The sequence below is a fragment of the Epinephelus lanceolatus genome, chromosome 1 (assembly GCF_041903045.1).
Source record: "Epinephelus lanceolatus isolate andai-2023 chromosome 1, ASM4190304v1, whole genome shotgun sequence".
Taxonomy (NCBI): Eukaryota; Metazoa; Chordata; class Actinopteri; order Perciformes; family Serranidae; genus Epinephelus; species Epinephelus lanceolatus.
In genome coordinates, this window is record NC_135734.1 from 30,331,984 (window position 1) to 30,355,733 (window position 23,750).

A 23,750-nucleotide genomic window follows, 5' to 3' on the forward strand; every position below is an offset into this window, starting at 1 on the left:
GTCTGGATGCCTGAATGTACAGCTGTCGGCCTAATTTAAAGCCTCTTTAATGGGAGATTTATTATCCCATGTGCATCTCAGCGTAACAGGCCACAAACAACGCTCAGTGCGTCCTAACTGTGTTGCACATTTACAGACATGTGACAGGAAATATTTTCATGCTGGATAAAGAATACACAAATCTGTACCAGGGAGGTCTAATACCACAGTATAAACAAAATTTATTGGAATTTCCTTTCTTATTGTCTTACAAACATTGTTGATACAAAACTTGTACTGAAGGCCGGACATGAGGACTGAAACATCTCACTACGCATTTACAAGTCATTACAAGTCTATCATTATTATTATTATTACAGTGTAAACTGCAGATCCCAGACAGATTAGCTTCACAATAACAAAGCCATCTGTCTGGGTCTCAGCCTGACTCTTTAAAAGGAGGCTCATCAATAAACCGTTCTGTTTATTGATTAATGATATATGTCTTTATATTTATTTGCCTGTAGGAGTCAGATAATTTATCAACATATTTTCATCAAAAACATTAGTTCTACAGCACAGGTGTTTCAGTACACAAACAGCAGAGGAAATCCATCACTGAGCTTGTTCCTCCGGGCCTGATGAGGTGTTAGTGGGTCTGGGGGCAAATGGGGAGAGGGCTGGAACTGCAGACTCAACCATGGGAGACATGTGTCCACGTCCTAGCTGTCCTGTATGGTCCCTCCTGTCCCCTTAATGAGGCGCTTGTGCCCCCTTTTTCCTGCCGGGCCGCGGGGCTTAGCGAAGGCCTGTTTGTGAGCGTGCTGCTTGGGATGGACCTCGTCGTACAGAAAGTCCTCTGTCAGTTCATCTCCGTTATCAATCTCCAACTGCACAGGGATGCAAAAAAAAGGGAACAAGCATGAGTGGAGTACTCAGAATTTAGGCCATGAAATCTGAGGTTGCGCACAGCATGTACTGTAATTAGGATTTTAGAAACACTGAGGTCATGCACCCTTGTATATTAGTTGTCAGTTATTTGGATTTTTCCACACTTTATTTATCAAAAGTTCAGATATATTTTCTATAAAGTCTGTCCTCCAGCACTGAGATCTGCAGGTCTGTGTCAAAACTCCTCCACACTGCTAAGAAAGAGACACTTTTGTTTTAAAGTTCGTTATTGTGGATGTGGCGTGAGTCTAAAAACACAGAATTCTGCCTCTAAATACCAACATGTGAAAAAACCCAGAGAATGTGACCTCAGTTGTCTCACTGTCAGCTACAACCCTCCATCAAACTGTGTTGTGTAATTTCTATCCCTCTATCCATCTGTTACCTTTTTAGCAATTTCCAAATGGTAATCTTTCTCCACTCCCTCCAGTAGTCGACTCTTGCAGCTGGAGTACAGCATCCGCTCCTTAATGCTACAGCTGTATCCTGGCATGGAGTAGATGAACACTGCAGGCAGCGAAAGAGAAGAGGACTATTTATGAGAATTATAAGTGAATGTTTTATGTTGCTGCAGATTAGCTGTTTGAAATTTGTGGACATAACCCCCGCAGATTGTACTGGAGGGTGACTGGTCTCTAAATGCAGCCTTTACTGGATACAGCTTATTCAAACAAAACACAACAACAAGGCTGTTTTCTATGACAAGTCACATGCAACTGTATTTCAATTTTAAGGGCTCACTACCTGAAATGGGAGCCACTGATGAGACGATAGGAGCAGCACTATTGCTCTCCCTCTCTCTCAGTGTCTCTCAGTGTCTGCATACCAGGTGTACAGATGTAAATCTCTTTGCGCGTGCTTGTGCAGATGTGAACTGAAGAGGATTATCAGAGTACGGGGAATCAGTGACATACCGACAGATTCCAGGTAGTCTCCTTCGTGGGAGTGTTTGTAGAGGAAGAAGTGATATCTGGGAGTGTCTTTTGGAACCCTGCGGGGCAAATCACGAGTTTCTGTGGGGTTGGCGTGGACCAGCTCGATCGTCTCCTTCTCTACATCCAACCTCTGAAACACAGTCACAATGCACAATGTACAGGATGTGTTGTTTCTCTCACAGTAAAACATCAGAAGTCTAATGTATCAACACTGACACTGTCTCTCTGTCATTTTAGTAAGCTCACACATATATATGGAAGCCTATATCTACTCTAAAAATGATTTAGTATCTTAAAATAATAAGCTAGTACTTCAATGTAATGACTTAATACCTCAAAATAAGAAGAAACTTTCTCAAAATAATTTGTTTATATCTAAGAATAATGACTCAGTATTTCAAATGAGTTAGTCACAAAATAATTACACTTTTTCCTCAGAAGAATAAGTCAGTGCCTCAGTTAACTATCTCAAAATTATGACTTGGTACCTCAGAATAATAACAGACTTTCTCAAAATAATGATTCAGCATCATTCTTACAATAATGAGTTAGTATCTCAAAACAATAAACTCTCAAAATAATGAGACGTTTTCTCAAAATAATTATAGAAATCCATAAAACAATTAGCTACAATCTCAAAAATAATAAGTTAGTGTCTCTAAATAATGAGAAACTCTCAAAATTCTGACTTTGTATTGTTTCTCATTATTCAGAGACACTATCATAGATACTCAGTGCTGGTGTCTCGTTTCCTAGTTTAACATTTCAACCTCTAGCCATTGTGGCTCTGCTCTGAAGGGCCACTATTCAGTCCCGTGCACTCACAAACTAGGTGAAGGGCCACGGGGGAGAAGTGGGGTTGGGCTTAACTCATTATTTGAGATACTTTTTGGAGAAGGTTTCACATTTCACATTGGCATGAATGAGCCTCCACGTGTATCAACTCACCAGCTGTATGTAGTTGATGCGTTTTTGGGCGAGTTGCTGCAGGGCTCGTTTGGCTGTCTCCTGCAGTGGGAAAGCGAGGCCCTGAAGTGTCTGGTGCTTACTCTCCACGCTGATCTCTGTCTTCACCTGCAGGGGGCAGCAAGCACACACACAAGTCTCTTAGTGGAGCTCCAGATAGTCTTTCATGGGATAATACAGCTTTACATTTACCATGCTGCAGTACAAGTGTATTTTAATAAATGATCTCTAATCCTCTGTGTCTTTCTTTTTTCACCCCAAATCTAAGTTCATACATACCTGTTTAACCCGGCCCTGAAAAGGAAACCACAACAATAAGTTAAACATCAAATTAAGGAAGTTGTATTAGACCCTGGCACATGCAACAATGACAGCACTGCTGAGAGCATGTTGACCTCTCACCTCTGTGATTTTGATCCTCTGCAGCTCCTGCTCGGCTAATGTGAGCGGGGCAGGAGCTGAGCAGGATGACACATGGCGCTGGTAGCCCAGCAAACAGATGTCCTCCTAGTGTTGCAAAGACAAGAGGCCCTTTACAGGTAGCACGGGACAAACACCTCCACAACACGCCATCACAGCAAAACAAGACAATCTGTCACTGCAGAGTAAAGTGACTGTAAATATGTCTGACCTCAGCTGTGCCGAACATCTCATACTTCACATGGCCACCGCCAAACTCTTTCTTCACTGTGGCGCGGGTGGCAGCGTACAGCATCTTTTGTTTCACCTGCAGCCAACAGAGGGGGAAATATATGTACTGGGTGTATATGTTTCAATCAAGTGGAAATTGATTTTAAAAATTCAAGACAAAATGGTAATAAATAATTAGGGATGCATTCATGTGTTCATCACTTAAATGTTGCAACTGTAAAGATGGAGCTCATTTTAATCACTTTTTATACAACTGATTATCTTAATCTACAATAACAAAATATAATTTACAAGTTGATTTTTTTAAATACTTGAACCTGCAGAATAACTTAAAACTGTCAAATGAATGTAATGGAATAGAGGTGTAAAGGAGCATTAAGTGGAAATACTTAAGTACAAATTATAAGATAAGGACAAGATTCTGGTTTTAAAGGGGCGCTGTAACTTGTAACCCTGATGACATCATCACAACCCTGATGATGTCATCAGAGTTATCTTGGATTATGCCATGAGTAATTGAAACTGATACAAACTGTGGCTGTTGAGTGTTAAAGACACTCACATATGAAAGGTAGTATTGAGTTGCATGATGGGAAATGTAGGAACCAGCATTTTTAGTGCACGACTAAGATAACCTTCATAGATTTTAGGTTTCCATGTCTCTGTATCATATTCAGATTCTTATCTTATTCTATCCTATTTGACATCTAACTTATTACTGTAATAATTCAGATATGTTTTTTTTTTGGATTATTCACAGATTTTTTTTTTTTTTTTACAATATTCGCCTTTCTTCACTGTTTTGTTTTTAATACTGTTTTCTTTGTAATAACTATTTTCACAATATTAATAAACTTTGCCAATTACAATGTTCTCATAATTTTCTACTGTAAGATACATATCTGTACATCCCTCCTACATTTATATTTCCTTGTGTATTTTATTACTTTATACCTGATTAAAACTACAATACTCTAGTATGGTTGTCTTTACAATCAGATGACCTCATTGATTTTAATATGTATGGATCCAGGGAGGTACTATAGGTGCAGATTAGTGGGTTTTTTTTTTTAGATTAATTTTTGGGGGCTTTTGCCTTCAAAGTGTGAAGGGGGGAGAGGGAGGGCATGACATGCAGCAAAGGGCTGTGGGATAGAATCAAACCCGCAGCTGCTGTGGCAAGAATGTTGCCTTTGTACATGGTGCACCCACTTTACCCACTGAGCTAATGGGCGCCCCCAGATTTTATTTTATTTTTTTCTCCAGAGCTATGTTAACATACCTGTACATATGGTACTGATACCTGTACACATCTTGTCTGAGGACCAATATGACGTTAGTAAAGTGAGTGAATGTGATCAGCAGTGTGCAGAATTTCATAATCATACTGAAATGCAGTACTAAATTGGTGGAATACCCCTTTAAATTCCCTAAAAGATATACATTTGAGGCTTTCTTTATTAGCAGCAATGTGTGTATATGACTTCAGTATGTTGCGCAGAATTAAGACTATGTGGTACGACATACTGGAGACTGATCAGGAGACCACGATACGAAGATCCACTCGTAGCCCTGTGCATTCTGGGAGTCGAGGCGGTACAGGATGTAACAGGGCTCCTGGTCGTCCAGGAGAGGAAGCAGGAAGCGATCATAATCCTGGTCCCAGCTCTTCTCCGGCTCTCTGTAGGCCCCCAGCACCAGCTGCTCTGAAAATCAGACCAGTACTCATCACATACCTTCACCCCCCCCTCCTATATGTAGCCTGCCCTTTGCAGGGCACACAGACACAGTCATGGACAATAATCATTTACATGCAGGAGGATTACTGCTCATTGAGCCAAACACTGACACCATGCATGACCTATTTGGAGGGACATCAGACAAAATGTTACTCTATTCATATTCCCAACTCTATCATGCTTAAATCTGCTCGTTAAATTATTATTTTCTTTTCATTTTTTTAATTTAAATGAGCCTTATATTTTCACTCCTTTGACTGAAGTACAGTTATGTTTTACATTACATAGGCTTTAAAGGCTTGGTCTATAAAATGAGTCCAGAGTGACACCTGTAGCCCAAATTTTAAGTATTCCATTTACAGTGTTATGAAACAGAGAAAAGCGACAAATCTTCACATCTGAGAAGCTATAACTGGACAAAAATTGGCATTTTTGGTTGATTATTAAAACATTTTCTGACTAATACATTAACTGACTTTGTGTTTTAGCTCTATGAAGTCTAATTGATCATGACCTTCATGTGTAAACTCATAAACTCAGCCTGCAAACCTCAGCTGAGAGTCCATGAGGTCTCAGTGTTTGCTCTCTCTGTTTGCTCCCTGTCCTGTGGTGAAAGAAGGCAAAGATTAATGTGTGTTTAATTTCTGACTCTGCTCTGCAACACATAATCAAAACTTTAATAGCCTGGAAGCCACAAAACATAAACCTAAAGTCTGATGTCCTTGTGGGGTGCAGGGGGATTTCCTGACTGTCTCTTGGGGCTTGTTGCTATTTTGAGCCACAACACATTCCGGCTCTGCACGCTCACATACTTTCCACCAGCCATTCTCTCTCAGTCCCTGTCTTTATAGGTCCATAGTGTTAAACTGTACGTTAATAACTCACTGTGGGTTTCTTTGCCTCACAGTTTAAAACAAAGTAATTAATCATGAGGCATAAGTTATGAGGGGACAGTTTGGTGACAGGAAACCAGGTGGCACACCAAAGCCAGCGGTGATGAAATCAACCAGAATGATCTTGTTTCTCTTTTGACACTGGAACGAACACGAGTGTCACCGGGCAGCAGCAGCAAGCCACCATGTCACGTCACATGCCGCTCAAAATAGCCGAGTGACACCCGGGGAAGATCACAGTGCTTCAGTAAGGAAGTCAGACAGGCCTGACGCTCTTTTTGCACCGAGCTCAAATCTGTTGACATCAATGCTTCAAATATGAGAGCAAATATTTGATGTGAGAGGCACAGTCCACAAAGATAGCCCCAGAATACATCTGTCACGAATCAGATTACAGCATCAGATACCAAAACAAGATATAAACACCTCACCAACATATCAGTCCACCTCCATAATCTCCTACCTAGAGACCCATTGCCTCACTGACCAGTTTTCACATGGGCTGCTCAGCTGACACACTGGAGGTCTGTTCTCACACAGCTGCCACTCTATTCCTAGAAGTTAGATAAAGCCCGTCTGTAGCCGGGGTTTAGCAACTTTGTTTGTTGTTTGTGATCCCTTAGTACCAAGACACGTCTACGTGTGATGCCTCGAGGTTATTCTGACATGAAGCCATGGTTTGTGCTTGAGTCACAGAGCTGAGCAACAACTTTTCTGAAAAAATAAATGACTAAAATAAAATTAAATTAAATTAAAATAGATACCCAGCAACACTTAACGCTGTTCTTAAGGTATTTCCAAAATGTTTAAAAGGATCTTCCAATCATCTGGATGAACAAATATTCTGTTTTAACCCAAACAAAAACAGTAGCCGGAAATAACATGTCCCTCATCAATTTTTACAAACAAAATTTGAAAAACAACAAAAAATATATTAGTCATTATATTAGCTTGTACTGATGTGACACTGTATTCTGCTAATTAATTATACAAAATAATTTTTTGTGTGTATTATGTAGAACAAACAAAGCGAGATGACATTTCTGACCACCCACATGAGGAAATATCGTCACAACTTGAGAAATGGGTTAAAAATCTTTTATGTCGTTCAGTAAACAACATGGTTTATATGGGTGGGAATGACCAGAGAATCCACGATACGATATTATCGTGATACTTAAGTCACAATTGTGATTTTACTCTGCAATATGCTGAATACTGCAATAAAATACAGTGTGATTTATTATCTTTTTTCAACTGTAAATTATGTTGTCTGTAACGTTGTCATCTGTTTTATCTAATAAGGTGAGTTTTCAGTCTGTCCATCTCACTTCAGCAACTTTTTGGCACCAGTAAACTTGGTGTGTTATTCCAGTAGGCCACCAAAATTTTCATTTGTATTTGTCATATCAATAGTCTATATAATAAAAATATTGGTACTTGACACTATGATACGATACAATATAATCACACAAAAGGCGATACCATGCTGCATCGATTTTCCCCCACCCATAACAGTTTATCACAAAAATACATGACTCTGCGCTCAGCTGTGACTCTGATGTAATCGCAGGCTAATTGATACATGAGAGGAAAAAACTGGGGATGAATTGAAATCAGTAGTTTCATTAGAACATGTTTTAGAGGGCTGAGGAAGTAAAATTAAATGTAACCCAAAGTAATAATCTTGACGTTTTTAATTTAAATAAATGTCTTTTGAGTCACTATCTATGGCTGAATGAGGTAACACAATGGATATTGAGTCTTTGGCCCACTGATGAAAGTGCTCACATTTGAAGTATTAGGAGCTGGGTGTCTGTGGCGACATTCCCGGGAAAAATCTCCCGTGAATTTGGTCTGTCAGAGAGGGTAAGCAGAGCTAATGCAACAGACCCACTCTTCAACTCACTTGTGTGTGAAGCAGCATACTGTTTTTTTTTGTGTCTGGTCTCTGCAATTCTTGCAAGTGAATGGTTACAGGGGCCAAACAGAGAGAGAAAGTGTTGAAGTGACAAAGGCAACATTGTTTGGATCTCTGAGAAATTAGATCCAAAAATACACCTGCAATTTCTGCTTATTGCCATCGGTGCAGTCAGAGAGAACAAAACTGAGATCCTCGAAACTGTAACTTTAAATTTGAAAACCACGGGTGAATAGTTTAAGAACAAAGAGTTGGCAGCTCGTGACAAGGAGACAACATGGCTGGTTTGAAAACTTTCTGAGCCACTTGAGGCCACTACAGATGTTATAAAGTAGTGGTTTCGAACCTGTATACCTCAAAGCATCCCAAGAAAATCTAATAATTTAAGGGGTAAGAAAGAAGAACTACTTTTTATTGTGAACAATGGATACTTTCACCCTTTACAGGTCTCTAAAACCTGCTCAACTCAAGTCCCTATCAAGACCATAATGTGTGATCAGAGGTCACAAGTAGGTATGTTTCATTTTAAGGGAGCAAAATTCATAAACACTGAACCACTGTATCGAGGATGCATCTTTAGATAAACCTTGTTTGTCCAGATGACAATGACTTGTTGAGTCCCAGTATTATAATGTGACGGGCTCTGGGCCGTTGCCCAACAGATTAAAATGTTTGCTCAGATTTAATCCAACCCTCCTACTGTACACTTTGTTAAATGATCAAACATTATGTATTTGATGCAGACAACTAATGTCATGGAGGATTTATATCACTCATCTCAATCCAATGTTTGACTGCTCCACTGCACACTGTCCTGGGTCACTCACCGTCTTGGATGCGCACCTTGATGAGGCGCACTGCTCCACCTCTTGCCCTGGCCAGGAACTCCCTCAGCTCTGGCGTCACCACTAGTGCGAGAAACATGGCGGGTCAGCAGGCTCTTCCTCCCGCCAAGCACTGTAGCAGGGGTGTCGAGAGACAGACAAGAAGCGACAGGCAGGACTGGAGCGCCACAGCACCAGGCTCAAATATTCAGTCCAGTCAAGAGACACAAAGTCCAACCAGAGGAGCCTGTTTAAAAATATGTCCTTAACGTTGTTCTACCTCTTCTAAGTACAGTCCTGACTGCTGAAGGAGAGGATCGCTGAGTGTGTCTGGACTCGTTGAGAGTGTGTGACAGTGTGAGAAGGGGCATCGCTCAAGTAACTAGGACAGTATCATGTGTACACAGACAGGGAACCTGATCACCTCTCTCCCAAATTTAGCTCCCAGTGACTGACTGTCCTGGCCTGGGTACTGGCCTGTGACACCCCCACCACACACCACCACCTACAGTGGAGGAAGACACTGTGACCTGCAAACCTAATTACCAGCTTCTGGGCCAGGAACAATTTGAGTCAGATGTATTGTCACAAGCTACTGGTGGGACAGTAAAACCCTTGGGCCAGAGAAGTGGGAACACAGAGAAGTGGGCTTTTTTAGTTTTACCACGTAATGTTTGAGCGAAAAAATATCCTGCTGTGTATGTATAACACATCACAATGATTTGGGATATAGCAGAAACATTGCTTTGGAAAGTTTACCCAACTTATTCAACTTCGTCAATCTCACCTTATTCCACACATGACAGGCATGATGGTCAACAGATTGTGTAAGATGTTTTTCCTATCACAAATCACCTGGTCGTGCTGACAGTTTTTTCCATGCTTGATTCAGATAAATAATTCTTGCAACACTGCATCTCTTCATGACTTGTGTAATACGCGTGCACATAGCACAATAATACACCGACAAAACCAACATCTTACAAAGAAGTTTTAATGTTAAATAGAAATATATAAAAAAAAGAATAGACAAATGTTCTGTTTCTGCAAACTACTTATTTACAATTTGAATTTAGTGGGTCACACTTCCTGTGAAATTTACACCGAGGCGGCTGTGCTGACCCCTGCTGCTCACTGCGACTTTGGCCTTCAACAGAAGCCTTCCTTCACTCTGCTGTCATCAGTCATCGATGGTCGGGAGCCAGAATGCCTGAAAGATGAGAAAGCATTCAAAATAATTTGTCACGTAACGACCCTTTTTCTTACTTGAACTAAAAGACATATGTATAGCTAATTTACTTTGACACTGTCTTGCTTTACATCTTCCCCATCTGCCGACAGGGGAAGATGATAGAACACTGAAAACATGTGACTCATCATGTCATGTTATAAGCTCACAGTCATGCACACAGCACAGAGTTATATCAAGTGTGTGGATATGGGGTTGAGTCACTGATGGTGTCATCAGTGTTTAAGTCACAAAAGAGTGTAATACTGTGACAGAAGAAACAAGATAGGTTCAGGAATTTTGTGACTTTAGTGATCACATTAAATACATGTTATTGTTGCAAAGTTCCTTCAAGATAACTAAGATGGCCGACATGTACGTCCATCTACTCACTTTCGGTACCAGGTGTGTTTTTCTATATTTTGTTTTCCACTGTAGATAGTAACCCCCTCAGTGTAGGCGGGATTACGACCCATTCTTCAGTACAACACCCACTGAATCCTTATTTCAGCAACTATGGATGGTGTATTTTGCGGGCTGTCCATTTTAAAAAATCTGGGTCGAGTGAATAAAAACATTGCAGTCGCTACTGATGGTAGCATGGCTGTTTTAAAATGGTGGGTTTGTGTAGGTTGTCACGTGTCGCAGTAGTGACAATTCTCTCTGACAAATCAGTGATCTGCAGTGTTTAAATCTCACCTTCTAATATCTGCTCAGCTTGCTTGGAACTCCGACTAAGGTGATACCAGAAAAAGCACCAGAAACTAATTACGATTAGCACCTTTTGCTAATAGAAAACCATAAAAGACTGAGTCCAGTAGACAGGGATCCTACAGCTGAAGGCAAGTTAGATGTCAGACTTTTTATTACTTAGGGTTGGGGACACTTTTGCCCAAATGTTTATTGTAACATACAACTGAGAAATACCTGCAGTTTGTTGGTTGGTTGGGGATTTTGTATTTCTCACTCTGCATTTGGGGTTTCATTGCATTGAGTTTGAAAAACTGTTTACACACACAAACCAAGCCTTGTATGCCCTGCCTTGTATTGATTTCAACCACACTGTGAAATCTTGGTCTAACTGTCAATTTTGGTTGCACCTCCCCATGTCATCCAGGGTGCAGGGGCATTTAGCTAGCACACAGTGAATCCCCTGCTTTAATCATCCCAGACAGAAACAAAATTTGAGTCTTGTGGGTTCCACTACCCTGATCTGTGATACATTAATGCAAGAAGCGTTCTGTAAATTATTTTGAGATTTTACAATGCAATGTCAGAAAAATACCTTTCACAAAATGCTACTTCCCATTTCTTAACATTTTTAGGACTTTTAAAAAAACTGAGACATATTAATACCAACTGAGACCTTACTTTTTAGATTAATTAATTCAATAACTTTTAAGACTTTTTAAGGATCTGCTAAAACCCTGATTAGAGAAGAGATGTGCTGTTGCAGTGGAAATGCAGCATACTGCAACTTCAAAATCTGACACTCACCATGTTGGAGCAGGCACTTGCAAACGTCATGAACTTGGGGTTGAACTGCAGGCAGGTTATTGGTCCTGTGTGCTTCCCGTCTAATAATGCCACCTTCATACCGCTCTCTGCATTCCACACGTGGATCTTTCCGTCCTCAGAGCCTGAAATATATGAAGAAAACAAACATTACATAAAAACATGACAGGCTCTGTAATATGATGGCAAAGTCCTGGAATCTTTAAAAATACTGTAATTTGCGGAAAAAGAAAAAAGAGAAAAGAGAAAAGGCGATTTTTAACTTACCGATCATGACAAACTGAGAATCGGGAGTGAACGATGCCTCCAGTGTTACACCTTTACTGTTGTTGTAGCCCTGCAGGTGCATAAAGAGCATCCATGAGCAATTATTTTGTACAAATTAGTACTGCAACAGTGAACTGTGTGTTTTCAAATCCTCATATTTTTATGTAAAACATAAATGATAACACAAAAAAATACCTTCACTGTTTTAAAGTGTCATTGAACAGGTGTGAGTTGACTGTGTGTGTTTTCCAAACATTTGTAGTTTTCACTGACACAGTCTTAACTGTGTCATTTAGATTGGATATGTCTTTGTGTTTTCCTTTCAGGTAATTGCACATTATGCGTGTCCACGAGTCATCTCTTACCCCAAAGGAATGTAGCACAGCACCCTTAAAAGCGTCTAAGATGCGAAGGGCTCCACCATTAGTGGAAAGAAGAATGAGTTTTCCGTCATTGCTAAACTTGAGTCCTGTCCACTCGCATGTCCGGTCATACTGAAGCTTGAAGGTTGCAAAAGGACCCTGTTGACAAGAGGCATTATAAATATTTATGTCCTTTTAAATTAAAGTGGTTTACTTTAGGTATTAGACATGCAAACATAATGAATAGTCCCTCTCTCATATAAACAGTTTGTACCTTGTCAAACGACCGCAGATCATAAAGTTTAACCATCTCTGAATTTATTCCTGCAGCAAAAATGAGACCCTCTGGATCAAAGGAGCACACTGGCTTCCCCTGCAGGTGCATCAGACCCTAAAGTTGACAGATAACAAGAGAAGGTCAGAGTCAGCTATATCCCTCTTTTACAATTTCATATTACATATTAGAGCAACACCAGTGGATGCTCACCGAATAAAAAGGGTACCCACCTGGCAATTAGGTGACCGCAAATCCCATAGTCTGATTGTTTTATCTAATGAGCCGGAAATAAATGTGTCGTCCACAGGAGACATGGATAGAGATGTCACCCTGGTCACACACACACAAAAAAAAGAAAACATGAGAACAGAGGAACTTCCTAACTCACCATTTAATGTCAAATCAAGATACAGACACACTAGCATAGATCCAGTCCTCACCTTTTGTTATGTCCAGGAAAGTAGCGGATGTATTTGTTGTCATGAAGCGACAAGTACCGGATAGTATCTGAAAGAATCGCAACACAACATCGAAATTACCATTTCATACATTAGACATGACAAGCAGCAACAGTAGGAAACAAGCTAATAACCAAACATGAAGTTGGTAAGAGGCAGGTCTGATGAGTCGACTCAACCGTGGGCAAGGCAGTCACTTGTACAGTTAGCTCCTGTATGGGGCAGAATCACAGACCCTCAAACTGTACAAACAACTACCTCAGACCAAAGTGAGCAGTGTATCCCCCCGATCCAGCAACGGTTTATTGGAGTCATGAACACATCCAACACAGTCCAACCAGTTACACACTGTAGCCTATAGCAACAGCAATGTTAAGATTTAGATAATACTTATATTGTGATGTAACTTTAATGTTGTCTTCTCCTGTGCTGCAGAAAAATGATTCACTTTCCTGTATTTTTACGACATCTCTAGCCGAATGAAATGCACAATAAATATTTCTTCGTTTGGCCCTCATTTGGTAATTAATGACCACAAATACCACATTATCATACAGACAAAAATACATTGTGATACTTGATTTGTTGATGAATTCCTCATCCTTCGATATATCAACACACATTGAACACAACCTGAAACTTATTCATACCACGAGACCACACAAAAACTACCAACAAGTATTTGTGCATCAACATACCATCGATTTTGTTGGAACTGTAGACCACAGTGTTTGCAGCATGTGTGTACCTGATCAGATCCACTCCATACTTTTTACTGTAGAGTGTCCTCTTGGGTCTGCCATAAATCAGATAATATAGGAAAGAAAAAGAAAGTGTGTTAGCATTTCAATAACTACAAGACATCAATCTATGCTGATGAATAATCTAGTTTTCTCTTTGTAATTATTACTATTTATTACCATTTCAAAAAATACAGAACACACCAAGGCTACAGCCTGTATGCAGAGATACTTGCTTATTCTGTTTTTAATCTTTATGATTTAAACATTTAGAGTTTTTGTCTGCTGGTCCGCAATTTTAATACACTGCTTTGAGCTCTGACGCATAGTGCTAAGCATTTGTAACCTGTAAATCAGAAAATTACTGATAGATTACTGTAAGGCTGCAAATAGCAATTACATGTATTATTGGTTACTTTACTTAATTGGTTATCTAGAATATTAATTAATTATTTGGACTACAAAGTGACAGAAAACGGTGAAATCAGTCACAAATGTTTATGAAGTGTTCATATCTGAGGAGCTGCAACCGGCACCAGCTTCAAAGCAGCCTATTACTAGTCAATTACTAAAATATCAAAATGGTTGGTGATTGATGATATACATGATAACCTTTTACTCATAATCACTGATGGATCCATTGATACTGACGGGCCCTGTTACACCACTAATGGGGTTTTTTCCAACTCAAACATAACGTTACCTAACAATTTCTAGCCTATTTAATGGCAACGTTACATCCAACGTATCGTTAGTTTTAATAGAAGGAGGTCCGGTTTTAACACCACATTGGCTACTTAGCATATTACTTACTGGCTAATAACGTAAGGGACTTGAAACTGACTAAATCAACGTAGCAGCTGTTTTTTTTTTTTTACATAACGTTACAGTCATTTCACATCTCATACAACCGCTGCTGGTCGCAGTGCAGCAGGCCTCGCTAGCTAGCATAGCAACTAGCTAACGTCAAAAACAATAGAGTATAATGAACAAAACCCGCTCTTACTTTCCCTCTTGGCAGTCGTACAAAACTAAGGAATCGTCGTCGCTGCTGGAAATAATTGTTTCTCCGTTTGAACTGAAGTCGAAACAATTAATTTTGTCTGAGTTTTCTCGGAACACCTTAGCAACTCTGAAGCTCCGCAGCACATTGTCCGTCAGCTTCATGATGGCCTCTGTCTGTGTCTGAGGGGAAGAAGGCCCTCGTTTTGCTTTAAACCTGCGTACAAATGTCACTTATTATATCTAGGATTTATTTATATGAACTGTAATGTTGCTAACAGTTCTTATTTTAAAGAAGTATGGTTCAAAAACAGCGACGAAAGCCCGCCTGTGATACTTCTGATCCACGGGAGTGAGGAGGAAGGGAAAAGCACCGCCTTCGCTACCTCGGTGACGCGCATATTCAACGTCTGACACGCGCATCAGTCGGAAACCACACTGTGTGTTATCGCGATAGTTGCATCCTTAACAGAGAAGTGTTATCAACGGTCAAACCACAGAAACGGTGCCATTTCATGTGATTATGCAGCTGTGTTATCTTATATGTTATCTTATATGGTAAAAAAAAAGACACAGTGACAGTTTTTCAGTGTTGAGCTTTCAAAAGGAATCAGGAAATAAATATTATTATATATTATATATATTTTCTGTAGCCTAGAGCTGAAGTCAGGTTTCATGTTATGATACTAAACAGTCACTGGTTCTAGCTTCTGAAATGTGAGGACTGATTTCTTGGTCACATATAATTGTATATTAATATGTTTTGAAGTATTGTTTGGATAACAGAAGCCATTTCTAAATGTCACCCTAGGCTCTGAAAAGTTGAAATGGGCATTTCATTTTACTATTTTGACATTTCAGAGACTAGATTATTAATCACTTAATCAGATATAATTGACAGATTATATATATTTATAATAATAGTTAGTTTGAGCTTTTATTTTACACTAGGAAACATTTACACTAGACTGAGGGAGGGACAGTGACAGTTAAACTCTGATTACTGGTTTGTGTGTAAGCAAAAGTTAAGTTACATACATACATAAATGTCTTAAAACTTCAATTATACAACAGTTAGTTCCGGCCCTGCAATCTGATTGGTCGAGAGACAGTAAAACCGTGACAATATTGGATTTAAATATTTAAATATGGATTTATTTCCTAAAATAAGTTTTGAATTGAACTATGAATGGTCATCAGAGGAAGATGAGGGAGAGGAGAAGCTGAATCCATCTGAGCACACATCCAGGTTTGTCAGTGTTTCATCAGCGGAGCTCAATGACTTGGAGAAAAGCAACATACTGTCAGATCAGAAGGCAGAGTCGGCTGTGCCTGTGAAGCGACAGTCCACCATGCAGTCACCAGAGACTTATTTCACCGGCTGCACAATTAATGGAAACGTGCAGATAAATGTTTATAAAGAGTAAGTGCCTGGCGCACCATGTCTGCGTTACATAGCAACGGTGACAGCGGAGTCCTGAGGGACCTATTTTTGTTGGCGGAAGACAAATAAAATGCTTAAATTATCTATTTTGTCCTCATTTTTCAACATTTCTTAATCAGCCTTGCTTATTTAACTTTTGAACTGCGGCCTCGTGCCTACGACCGAATCACAGCCGTGACGATATCACAGTACAACATCACTCCCTCTCGTGTGATATTGCTTAATTAGTAGCCTGGGCTATTATTTGCTTGAATCACTGAACTCAGCAGTCTTATATTAGGGACAGGCGTCTATATGGGACAGGCCTTTAATTCCTTTTACACAAAACTGTTGCTCAGCAAAGATGGGAAATACAATCAATCATTTATTTGAACCAGGATGAATACTACATGTATTTTATGTTTTTTGTCATGCAGGTAAATCTGAATGACTTCTGGTTCTCTCTCATCTCCATACTGACAAAAGTTCAAACATTTATATTTGTATGCATGATCTAAACAGATAACTTATTTCAAATCAAGTTGGTAGTCAACAATCTGCTTTTATACATCCAGGGAACTTCTTCCAATTGAACATTCTGGCAACCAGACAAGGTCTCTAATGGAGACAGGCCTTTATTTGCCAAATTGTGTAGCTAGCAGCCTCTTGAAGCTCATCGAGAGAATGCCAAGAGTGTGCAAAGCAGTAATCAGAGCAAAGGGTGGCTATTTTGAAGAAACTAGAATATAAAACATGTTTTCAGTTATTTCACCTTTTTTTGTTAAGTACATAACTCCACATGTGTTCGTTCATAGTTTTGATGCCTTCAGTGAGAATCTACAATGTAAATAGTCATGAAAATAAAGAAAACGCATTGAATGAGAAGGTGTGTCCAAACTTTTGGCCTGTACTGTATATTAATAAAAAATAAATAGTTAATGATAAAATAAATAATGTTATATTATATATAACATTATTTATTTTATCATTAACTATTTATTTTTATATAATATTAATTATTAATTAATAGTTAATTATTTTTTATTTATTTTGTTTTTGTAAGCATCTTTTCTGATGTTTATAAGCTGCTTGGTTTTTGTCATAGTTTTTTTTTTTTTTTTTAAATGCAGCACTACGATCAAATGAACACGACTGCTTTATAGAGACAACAGAAGGATATATTTTTAAAATTTATTTATACAATTACAATTTTTACAATTATTTAAACAATGTAACCCTTAAGATGTTAACATCTGTATTACAATAAGCCCATGTCTGTCTTTGTCTATTAGAAATTGTCTCTATAGAGTGTGCCAGGGCTGACGTCAAAACCCGGAAGTTTAGCATCGCGCTGGTTCCCGGAAGAGAAAGTGAATGTGATTTTTGCATTGCGTTTTGGATTATGTCAGAAAATAAGCTCTGTGGCTAACACAAGTTTATGATACTTACAGGTTTTGTTCAGCGAGATAATCTTCACATATGAACACCTTTCATACCGCATTTGAAGCTTAAATGCGATCGCCAGAAGTAAAAAGCTAACGTTGGGCTTTAACGGACTACATGACTACTCCACAGTCGCATGACTCTTGATGTCACCGCCACTAAGCTTCCAACTGATTTTGGCCGCTTTATTTTAAAAACATTGTATAATGGGGAAATTGGACTGTTTAAGCTAAATAAGAAGCTGTAATGGCGGACTGCCAGCACTCTCGCCTGTTCAGGGGTGATGACGATTAATGTCCCCGACAGGGTTTGTAGTCGTATTGAGCAGCTTGTTAGCAACCGCCTTTTTTACGACACGTAAAAGCTTCAAAATTCACAAGTAGGGTATTTACTGACGTGTTTTATGTTGTAGAACAAAAATTGAAACTCGCTTAAGCTTTTGTTAACCACAGACCTTATTTGAGGCATTTTACCAAAATCCCATTCAAAAAATGTTTTGACTTTTAGACGAGAGAACCAGAAGTGCTAAAAGCGCTAATGGAGTTCCGGGTTTACTGGCACACTGTATTAAGCCATATTTAATGTGTATTTAATGTGGGTTTAATGTGTGTTTTGAATCAACTAAACTTTACAGCACCTCATAGAAACCTCTGCTGCTGACTTTTGTTTTGGAGGTGTAACTGCAGAGTGACACAGACACACCACCCCACATGTATAAATACTCGCAACGGCGTACACTATGTGCATAGGGTCTACGAACAACTATAAATCCTGCTTTAGTTTGAGCAGTTTACGTTTGTAACGGTGGTCGCGTCATCATGTGTACCAGCGTCTGTCATGACGAACACAGTACGGTGTTGCACACGGTCCGTACTAGGTGGACACCGGACACCAGTGCAGTCTCGCTGTCGGACGGTTTTATAACTCACTTCCCCTCTTTACGAGTTGGTGTAGGGGAGGAGGGTGGATATTGTACTCTTGACTGTCACCTGCATACACCTGTGTCTCTTTCCTCTCATTTGTCACCGTCTGTATGAAACAGTAGGCTAGTAGCAGCCGCCCTCTGGTCCAGCACTTTCTGTGTCATTTGTGAACCTGTCCCGTTGTCTCCCAGCTTCTAGGTTTTGCTCCAGGCAGCAAAATGGACGCAGGAGACGTGAAGAGGAAAACAACAGCAGGAGTTTTGTCCTCACAGAAACACCCTGAGGTAGGAACCTGCTTTAACCGTTGTGTGTTTATGATAAATGTAAAGAGTGCGCACGTGAGCTCGGGTAGCGTAACAGATCCACGGTGACCAGGGTAACAGTCAAAGTTGGGCTCGTGTCGGTTTGAGTCCACATCGCTACTCTGATTTACAAACATTATTCCTCAGCAAATATACGACGCTGAAGTTAGCTTCCGATTCGGCACTTAAGGGGAAAGTTAAGGGGAAATTAACTTAATGTGCAGTGCGACTGTTTGTCCACTGATTGTCAGTTTTTTGTGATGCTTCTTGATGTGAAAGCATTTTAGACATTTTAGGTAAGACATTAACTTTGCCTGATACCCACTATTGTATTTGTGAAACATTTATTTTATTTGTGAAAATGCTAAAGGGAGATTTCACCGTTTTTGTTTTATACCTTGACCTCAATACACCAGGTCCAGATCAAAAACCACTGTACCTAGACTTCTCAGATCTGGCCTAGATTATCCTACAGAGGCTAGACATTCATTCAGACACAGTTTCTGATCTGTGAAACTTTTATTCTATTTGTGAAAATGCAATAAAGACACATTTCACCGTTTTTTTTCAGCATAAAGACCACATTAGACCAGGTCCAGATCAAAAACCACTGTACCTAGACTTCTCAAATCTGGCCTAGATTATCCTACAGAGGCTAAACATTCATTCAGACACAGTTTCTGATTTGTGAAACCTTTATTCTATTTGTGAAAATGCAATAAAGACACATTTCACTGTTTTTCAGCATATAGACCACATTAGACCACATTTTTCCCTGAATTTGGCAGTATATCCAGCCAACCTCATAACTGCGCAAGTTTCACAGAAACGACATTGGAGATGGCTCATAGTAGTGAAATGAACAGTCAAATGAAGGGCAACAGCTTTGATGGACAATTTTACTGTCTCTTTACCTTGATTATGTTTTATATTTCTGTAAAGCACTTTGAATTGCCCTGGTGTATAAAATGTGCTATACAAATAAAGCTGCCTTGCCTGCCTCAAAACTTGTGACATCTGTGGCAGTGTGTGACCAAACTACACATTTTAGAGTGGCCTTCCATTGTGATCGGCCCAAGGCACACCTGTGTAGTAATAATGCTGTTTATCAGCATCTTGATATGCTGCACCTGTAAATTGGACAGATTATCTTGGAAGAGAAAAAGTGCTCACTCATGCTGATTTTAACAAATTTGTAACCACAAATTGAGAGAAAAGTATTTCTCTTGAGTGCATTAAAAGTCTTAGATGTTCAAGTTAAATCTTTGATGACAAGCTGTAAGTAAAAAAAAAAAAAAATCAAAAAGAGAATTTTTCAGCACTGTATGACCTGATCCTGAATGTTTATGTCAGTTTTTAGATGATACTAAAAGTCTGTGAAGTCCCATTGGCTCAATACCAAAATTTAACATAAAATAATATTCTCCTGATGACCTGCCATTTTTAAAAGTGTGTCAGCTGTCATAAACAAACAATGCACACTTAGTTTACATGCCTTATTAATACATTTCAAACAGAGCATTAACGTAGGTGTCTCCACAACTCAGAGGAAAGAAGACTTGCGATCAGTGTGCACATGAATTCAGTGAAAACTAGTTTTAGGTTGTGTACTCTTTGAACTAAGCCGCAGCATAAATAGCTCCAAAGTCTGTCAGATACACTATTTTTTTTGTGCACCCTGTCCTGGGGATGGGGGGGGGGGGGGGATAAAAAACCTCAGAGACAACTGCACGGCTGGGTGATCAGTGGTTTGATGCGTCCTGTGGTCCATTCAAGTCAATCATTACACACAGGGTACACAACTCCAGTCAGCCTCTGGTCATATTTCTGCCACACTGCCTGACTGCTGAGCTGGAGCGCACAGAACAGGCTTCCACAGGAATCCACAGGCTTTATATCCCAGTTACAACCTTACAGGTAGGCCGCCTCATGAGTCTTCAGAGAGCAGTTTTACCAGGAAATGTGCAACTGGCTCAGGATTATAACAGCTATTATCTGTATTTATTATCTAGGTTTGGGTTGATTTAACCACAAAAAAGTAGGCAGTTTCTTTTCAGGCCTTTAAAGCAAGCCAACAGGCACTATTGTGCTCCTGAAGTCTTTAGATATGACCAGCTTATTTGCTTGAGTATGATATTCCATTATAAATATGGATGTCCAATTGTTTTTGGCTTGGATTTGACCACTTGGCTGTTAAATTCATTATTTTACTGCGACTGTCACTGGTGTTTTAATCTTCAATGTGCTGTGCAAGTAATTTAAGTTGTGCAACTACCTCACTTTGATTTAATTTTACTTTTGAACAGTACTCACCGCACCATCCAGTACAGCAGTGACCCCTGACACTAACAAAAACATCATGAATTCCTTAATATATTGAATTTTGAGACTGTGCTTTCAGTAAGAATTGCAGAAATGTAAGTTCTTTGGGGAATGTCAGTGTGCTTTGTAATTACTAATTTAAAATGCAGTTAAAATTCTGATATTTCAGCATTTACTTGAGAGGTAATAACCTTCAACCAACAATAAATATTTGTGGACACCTGTTGAATATTTGACATTTTCCTCTCTGCACATTGTTGTATTTTAAATAAGGTGTACAGTCTTTTAAAATAAGCATGTTTTTGTGGAAATTCTCTATAATCTATGATTTTTTAATCCCTCAGGCAACTTCGACTCAGACCGACTGAACTGTCCATGGCCCGCGTTCTTTCCCTGTTTCGGCCTCAGGCTTTTCTGGCCCTTGTGGACAGGAGAAAACCTGTGTTGTGCAAAATGTCAATGGACTCACGGGCACGCATGGTGTTTGCAGCCGCTGTGGAAGCTGTGCAGCCTGACACTGTGGTCCGGCAGAGTATAGAGCGCAAGAAGGACTCAGTCATTATCAATGGTCACAAGTTCACACTCAATCACAACTTGCACTTGGTGGGCTTTGGAAAAGCTGTGCTGGGTATGGCTGCCGAAGCCGAGAGGATCGTGGGCGATCATTTGGTGAATGGAATAATAAGCGTGCCACATGGGATTCAGCAGACATTACGGCAGCATGGAAAAGAGTAAGTAAAGCATTAGGATGTAAGTTAATGCATTGCACAATAATTAGATTAAGCAGTATGATATAATTTCCCATTTCCATCACAGACATCTCTTGCTAAAAGAAAACAGTCGCATCAAAGTGATGGAGGGAGCGAAACACAACCTGCCTGACACTGATGCCCAGAAGGCAGCTGACAGCATCAAGCAGTTAGCCAGCGAGCTGACGGAGAACGACCTGCTACTTGTACTGATTTCAGGTACAAATTATACATTTCAACCAGCTGCTTTACTGCACAAAACCCTGCCTCGAAATGTAAATCTTATAATAATTATATAACTGTGTCTAGGTGGAGGCTCTGCACTACTACCTGCACCCATCCCTCCAATCTCACTGCAAGAGAAACAGGAAGTGACCCGCAAACTTGCAGGTGCTGGCGCCACTATTCAAGAGCTGAACACTGTGCGACGTGCCCTGTCTCTCTTAAAGGGTGGAGGACTTGCACATTGTGCTCACCCGGCCCAGGTAACATACTTTCTTTAATCTGCTTTTTATTGTAGAGGAGAACAACAGCCAGCATTGTGTGTTGATCGCTCCTTTAATCACTTCCTTACAGGTGGTTTCACTCATATTGTCTGATGTAATTGGAGACCCTCTGGACTTAATAGCCAGCGGCCCCACAGTGTGGACAGAGGTGTGGCCTGAAGAAGTTTTGTCAGTCCTTGAACGTTACAAGCTGTTGAGCTCTTTACCAGCCTCAGTAAAGGAAGTCCTCGGGAGACCAAGTCCCCGCTTGAGGGAGAATAATGATGAATCCAGTACGTCAGGAAATGTTCTCAACACTGTGATTGGCTCCAACAGCATCGCCCTCCAGTGTGCAGGTCGCCGTGCTCGAGAGTTAGGCTTCCGTCCGGTTGTGTTGGCACCAGGAGTATGTGGTGATGTAAAGTCAGTCTCCAGACTGTACGGGCTCCTGGCCCGCTTCGCCTGTTCCAGAGAGGAACCTCCTCCAGAGATTGCTGCTGAGGTGCTGAGGCTGGGGCCTGAAGTAGGCGTGGAGAGCTGGGACCTCTGCCGCACCATGCAGGTCTTGGGTGAAGGGCGCACAGAAGGATGGGGTTCCACATGTCTGTTAGCTGGAGGGGAGCCCACCGTGGAGCTGACAGGCATGGGTCGAGGTGGTCGAAACCAGGAGCTGGCCATGCGGGTGGGGGTGGAGCTGAGAGGCATGAAGCTCCCGCCTAACGGTCCTGTGTTCCTGAGTGGTGGAACTGATGGTCAGGACGGACCCACTGAGGCAGCAGGGGCTATCACAGATGGGGGGTTGTGTGTAGAGGCCCAAGCACAGGGGCTGGACATTGAAACCTTCCTTACTAACAATGATTCTTACACTTTTTTTACACGTCTTTCCAAAGGGCAGCGCTTACTTGTACCAGGCCTAACCTGCACGAATGTGATGGATGTGCACATGCTACTTATTCCACCAATTCCCATTAACATAAGATAATGCCGAAGCACATGAGATAAAAGTATCTAAGTCCAGTGGGTCTGTATGAATAAAGCACTCTATCAGTCTGTGTGGCTTGGCATCATAGTACATGTTTTTTTTCCAACACTACACAGACATTTTCACACTTATCTGTGAAACTACATGAAACACTGGTGTAGCTATATGAAATTCTGATGACCACAGAGTATTGAATTATCTTTTTTTTTTTAAATCACTGAAAAAACAATAAAACACCCAAGCTCTAGTAATTAAAGTGTGAATAAAATCAGTTTTTTTTTTTTAATATAATATCAAGCTATTTCAACAAAGCTTTGCTGCTGGTCTCTTCAGGTACTTAGACACCTTAAATATGCCGCTGATTTTATTCTTTAGTTCATCTGACAAGGACTATGTACATCATTAAACATTTC

General features: G+C 40.1%; 3 protein-coding genes across 4 annotated transcripts; 1 reads left to right on the top strand and 2 right to left on the bottom strand.

Annotated features, from left to right (window-relative positions):
- Positions 1–201: 201 nt before the first annotated feature.
- On the bottom strand, positions 202–9,232 carry twf2 (twinfilin actin binding protein 2). Its single transcript, XM_033626956.2, has 9 exons — positions 8,863–9,232; positions 5,010–5,188; positions 3,463–3,558; positions 3,234–3,338; positions 3,111–3,125; positions 2,814–2,939; positions 1,845–1,995; positions 1,316–1,437; positions 202–869 (listed from the first exon to the last, which is right to left on the bottom strand). The coding sequence occupies exons 1-9, from the start codon at positions 8,957–8,959 to the stop codon at positions 702–704; spliced, it is 1,059 nt and encodes a 352-aa protein (XP_033482847.1). The 5' UTR covers positions 8,960–9,232; the 3' UTR covers positions 202–701.
- Positions 9,233–9,837: 605 nt separating this feature from the next.
- On the bottom strand, positions 9,838–15,099 carry wdr82 (WD repeat domain 82). The gene is made up of 9 exons (XM_033626958.2): positions 14,713–15,099; positions 13,665–13,762; positions 12,949–13,015; positions 12,739–12,838; positions 12,506–12,622; positions 12,235–12,390; positions 11,870–11,939; positions 11,585–11,727; positions 9,838–10,069 (listed from the first exon to the last, which is right to left on the bottom strand). Exons 1-9 carry the CDS (start codon positions 14,871–14,873, stop codon positions 10,040–10,042), a joined length of 942 nt encoding a protein of 313 aa, XP_033482849.1. The 5' UTR covers positions 14,874–15,099; the 3' UTR covers positions 9,838–10,039.
- A 3,436-nt stretch (positions 15,100–18,535) lies between these two features.
- On the top strand, positions 18,536–23,406 carry glyctk (glycerate kinase). Of its 2 annotated transcripts, none has more exons than XM_033626077.2 (5): positions 18,536–18,781; positions 21,466–21,852; positions 21,938–22,089; positions 22,180–22,355; positions 22,447–23,406. In XM_033626077.2, exons 2-5 carry the CDS (start codon positions 21,497–21,499, stop codon positions 23,335–23,337), a joined length of 1,575 nt encoding a protein of 524 aa, XP_033481968.2. In that variant the 5' UTR covers positions 18,536–18,781; positions 21,466–21,496; the 3' UTR covers positions 23,338–23,406. The 2 variants fall into 2 exon arrangements, with proteins under 2 accessions (XP_033481968.2, XP_033481969.2); XM_033626078.2 differs by lacking the exon at positions 18,536–18,781 and adding an exon at positions 20,577–20,716.
- The last annotated feature ends 344 nt before the right edge of the window (positions 23,407–23,750 follow it).

What these genes read in the sequence shown, in the direction of transcription:
- twf2 (XM_033626956.2), bottom strand. Translation starts at nt 8,959, where the DNA reads ATGTTTCTCGCACTAGTGGTGACGCCAGAGCTGAGGGAGTTCCTGGCC. An exon ending in AGATGTTCGGCACAGCTGAG is followed by an intron (nt 3,339 to 3,462) that starts GTCAGACATATT and finishes TTGCAACACTAG; the next exon opens with GAGGACATCTGTTTGCTGGG. An exon ending in GCATCAACTACATACAGCTG is followed by an intron (nt 1,996 to 2,813) that starts GTGAGTTGATAC and finishes ACTGTGTTTCAG; the next exon opens with AGGTTGGATGTAGAGAAGGA.
- wdr82 (XM_033626958.2), bottom strand. Translation starts at nt 14,873, where the DNA reads ATGAAGCTGACGGACAATGTGCTGCGGAGCTTCAGAGTTGCTAAGGTG. An exon ending in TACGACTGCCAAGAGGGAAA is followed by an intron (nt 13,763 to 14,712) that starts GTAAGAGCGGGT and finishes GATTTATGGCAG; the next exon opens with ACCCAAGAGGACACTCTACA. An exon ending in TTCTCAGTTTGTCATGATCG is followed by an intron (nt 11,728 to 11,869) that starts GTAAGTTAAAAA and finishes CATATATTTCAG; the next exon opens with GCTCTGAGGACGGAAAGATC.
- glyctk (XM_033626077.2), top strand. Translation starts at nt 21,497, where the DNA reads ATGGCCCGCGTTCTTTCCCTGTTTCGGCCTCAGGCTTTTCTGGCCCTT. An exon ending in GCTACTTGTACTGATTTCAG is followed by an intron (nt 22,090 to 22,179) that starts GTACAAATTATA and finishes AACTGTGTCTAG; the next exon opens with GTGGAGGCTCTGCACTACTA. An exon ending in ATTGTGCTCACCCGGCCCAG is followed by an intron (nt 22,356 to 22,446) that starts GTAACATACTTT and finishes ACTTCCTTACAG; the next exon opens with GTGGTTTCACTCATATTGTC.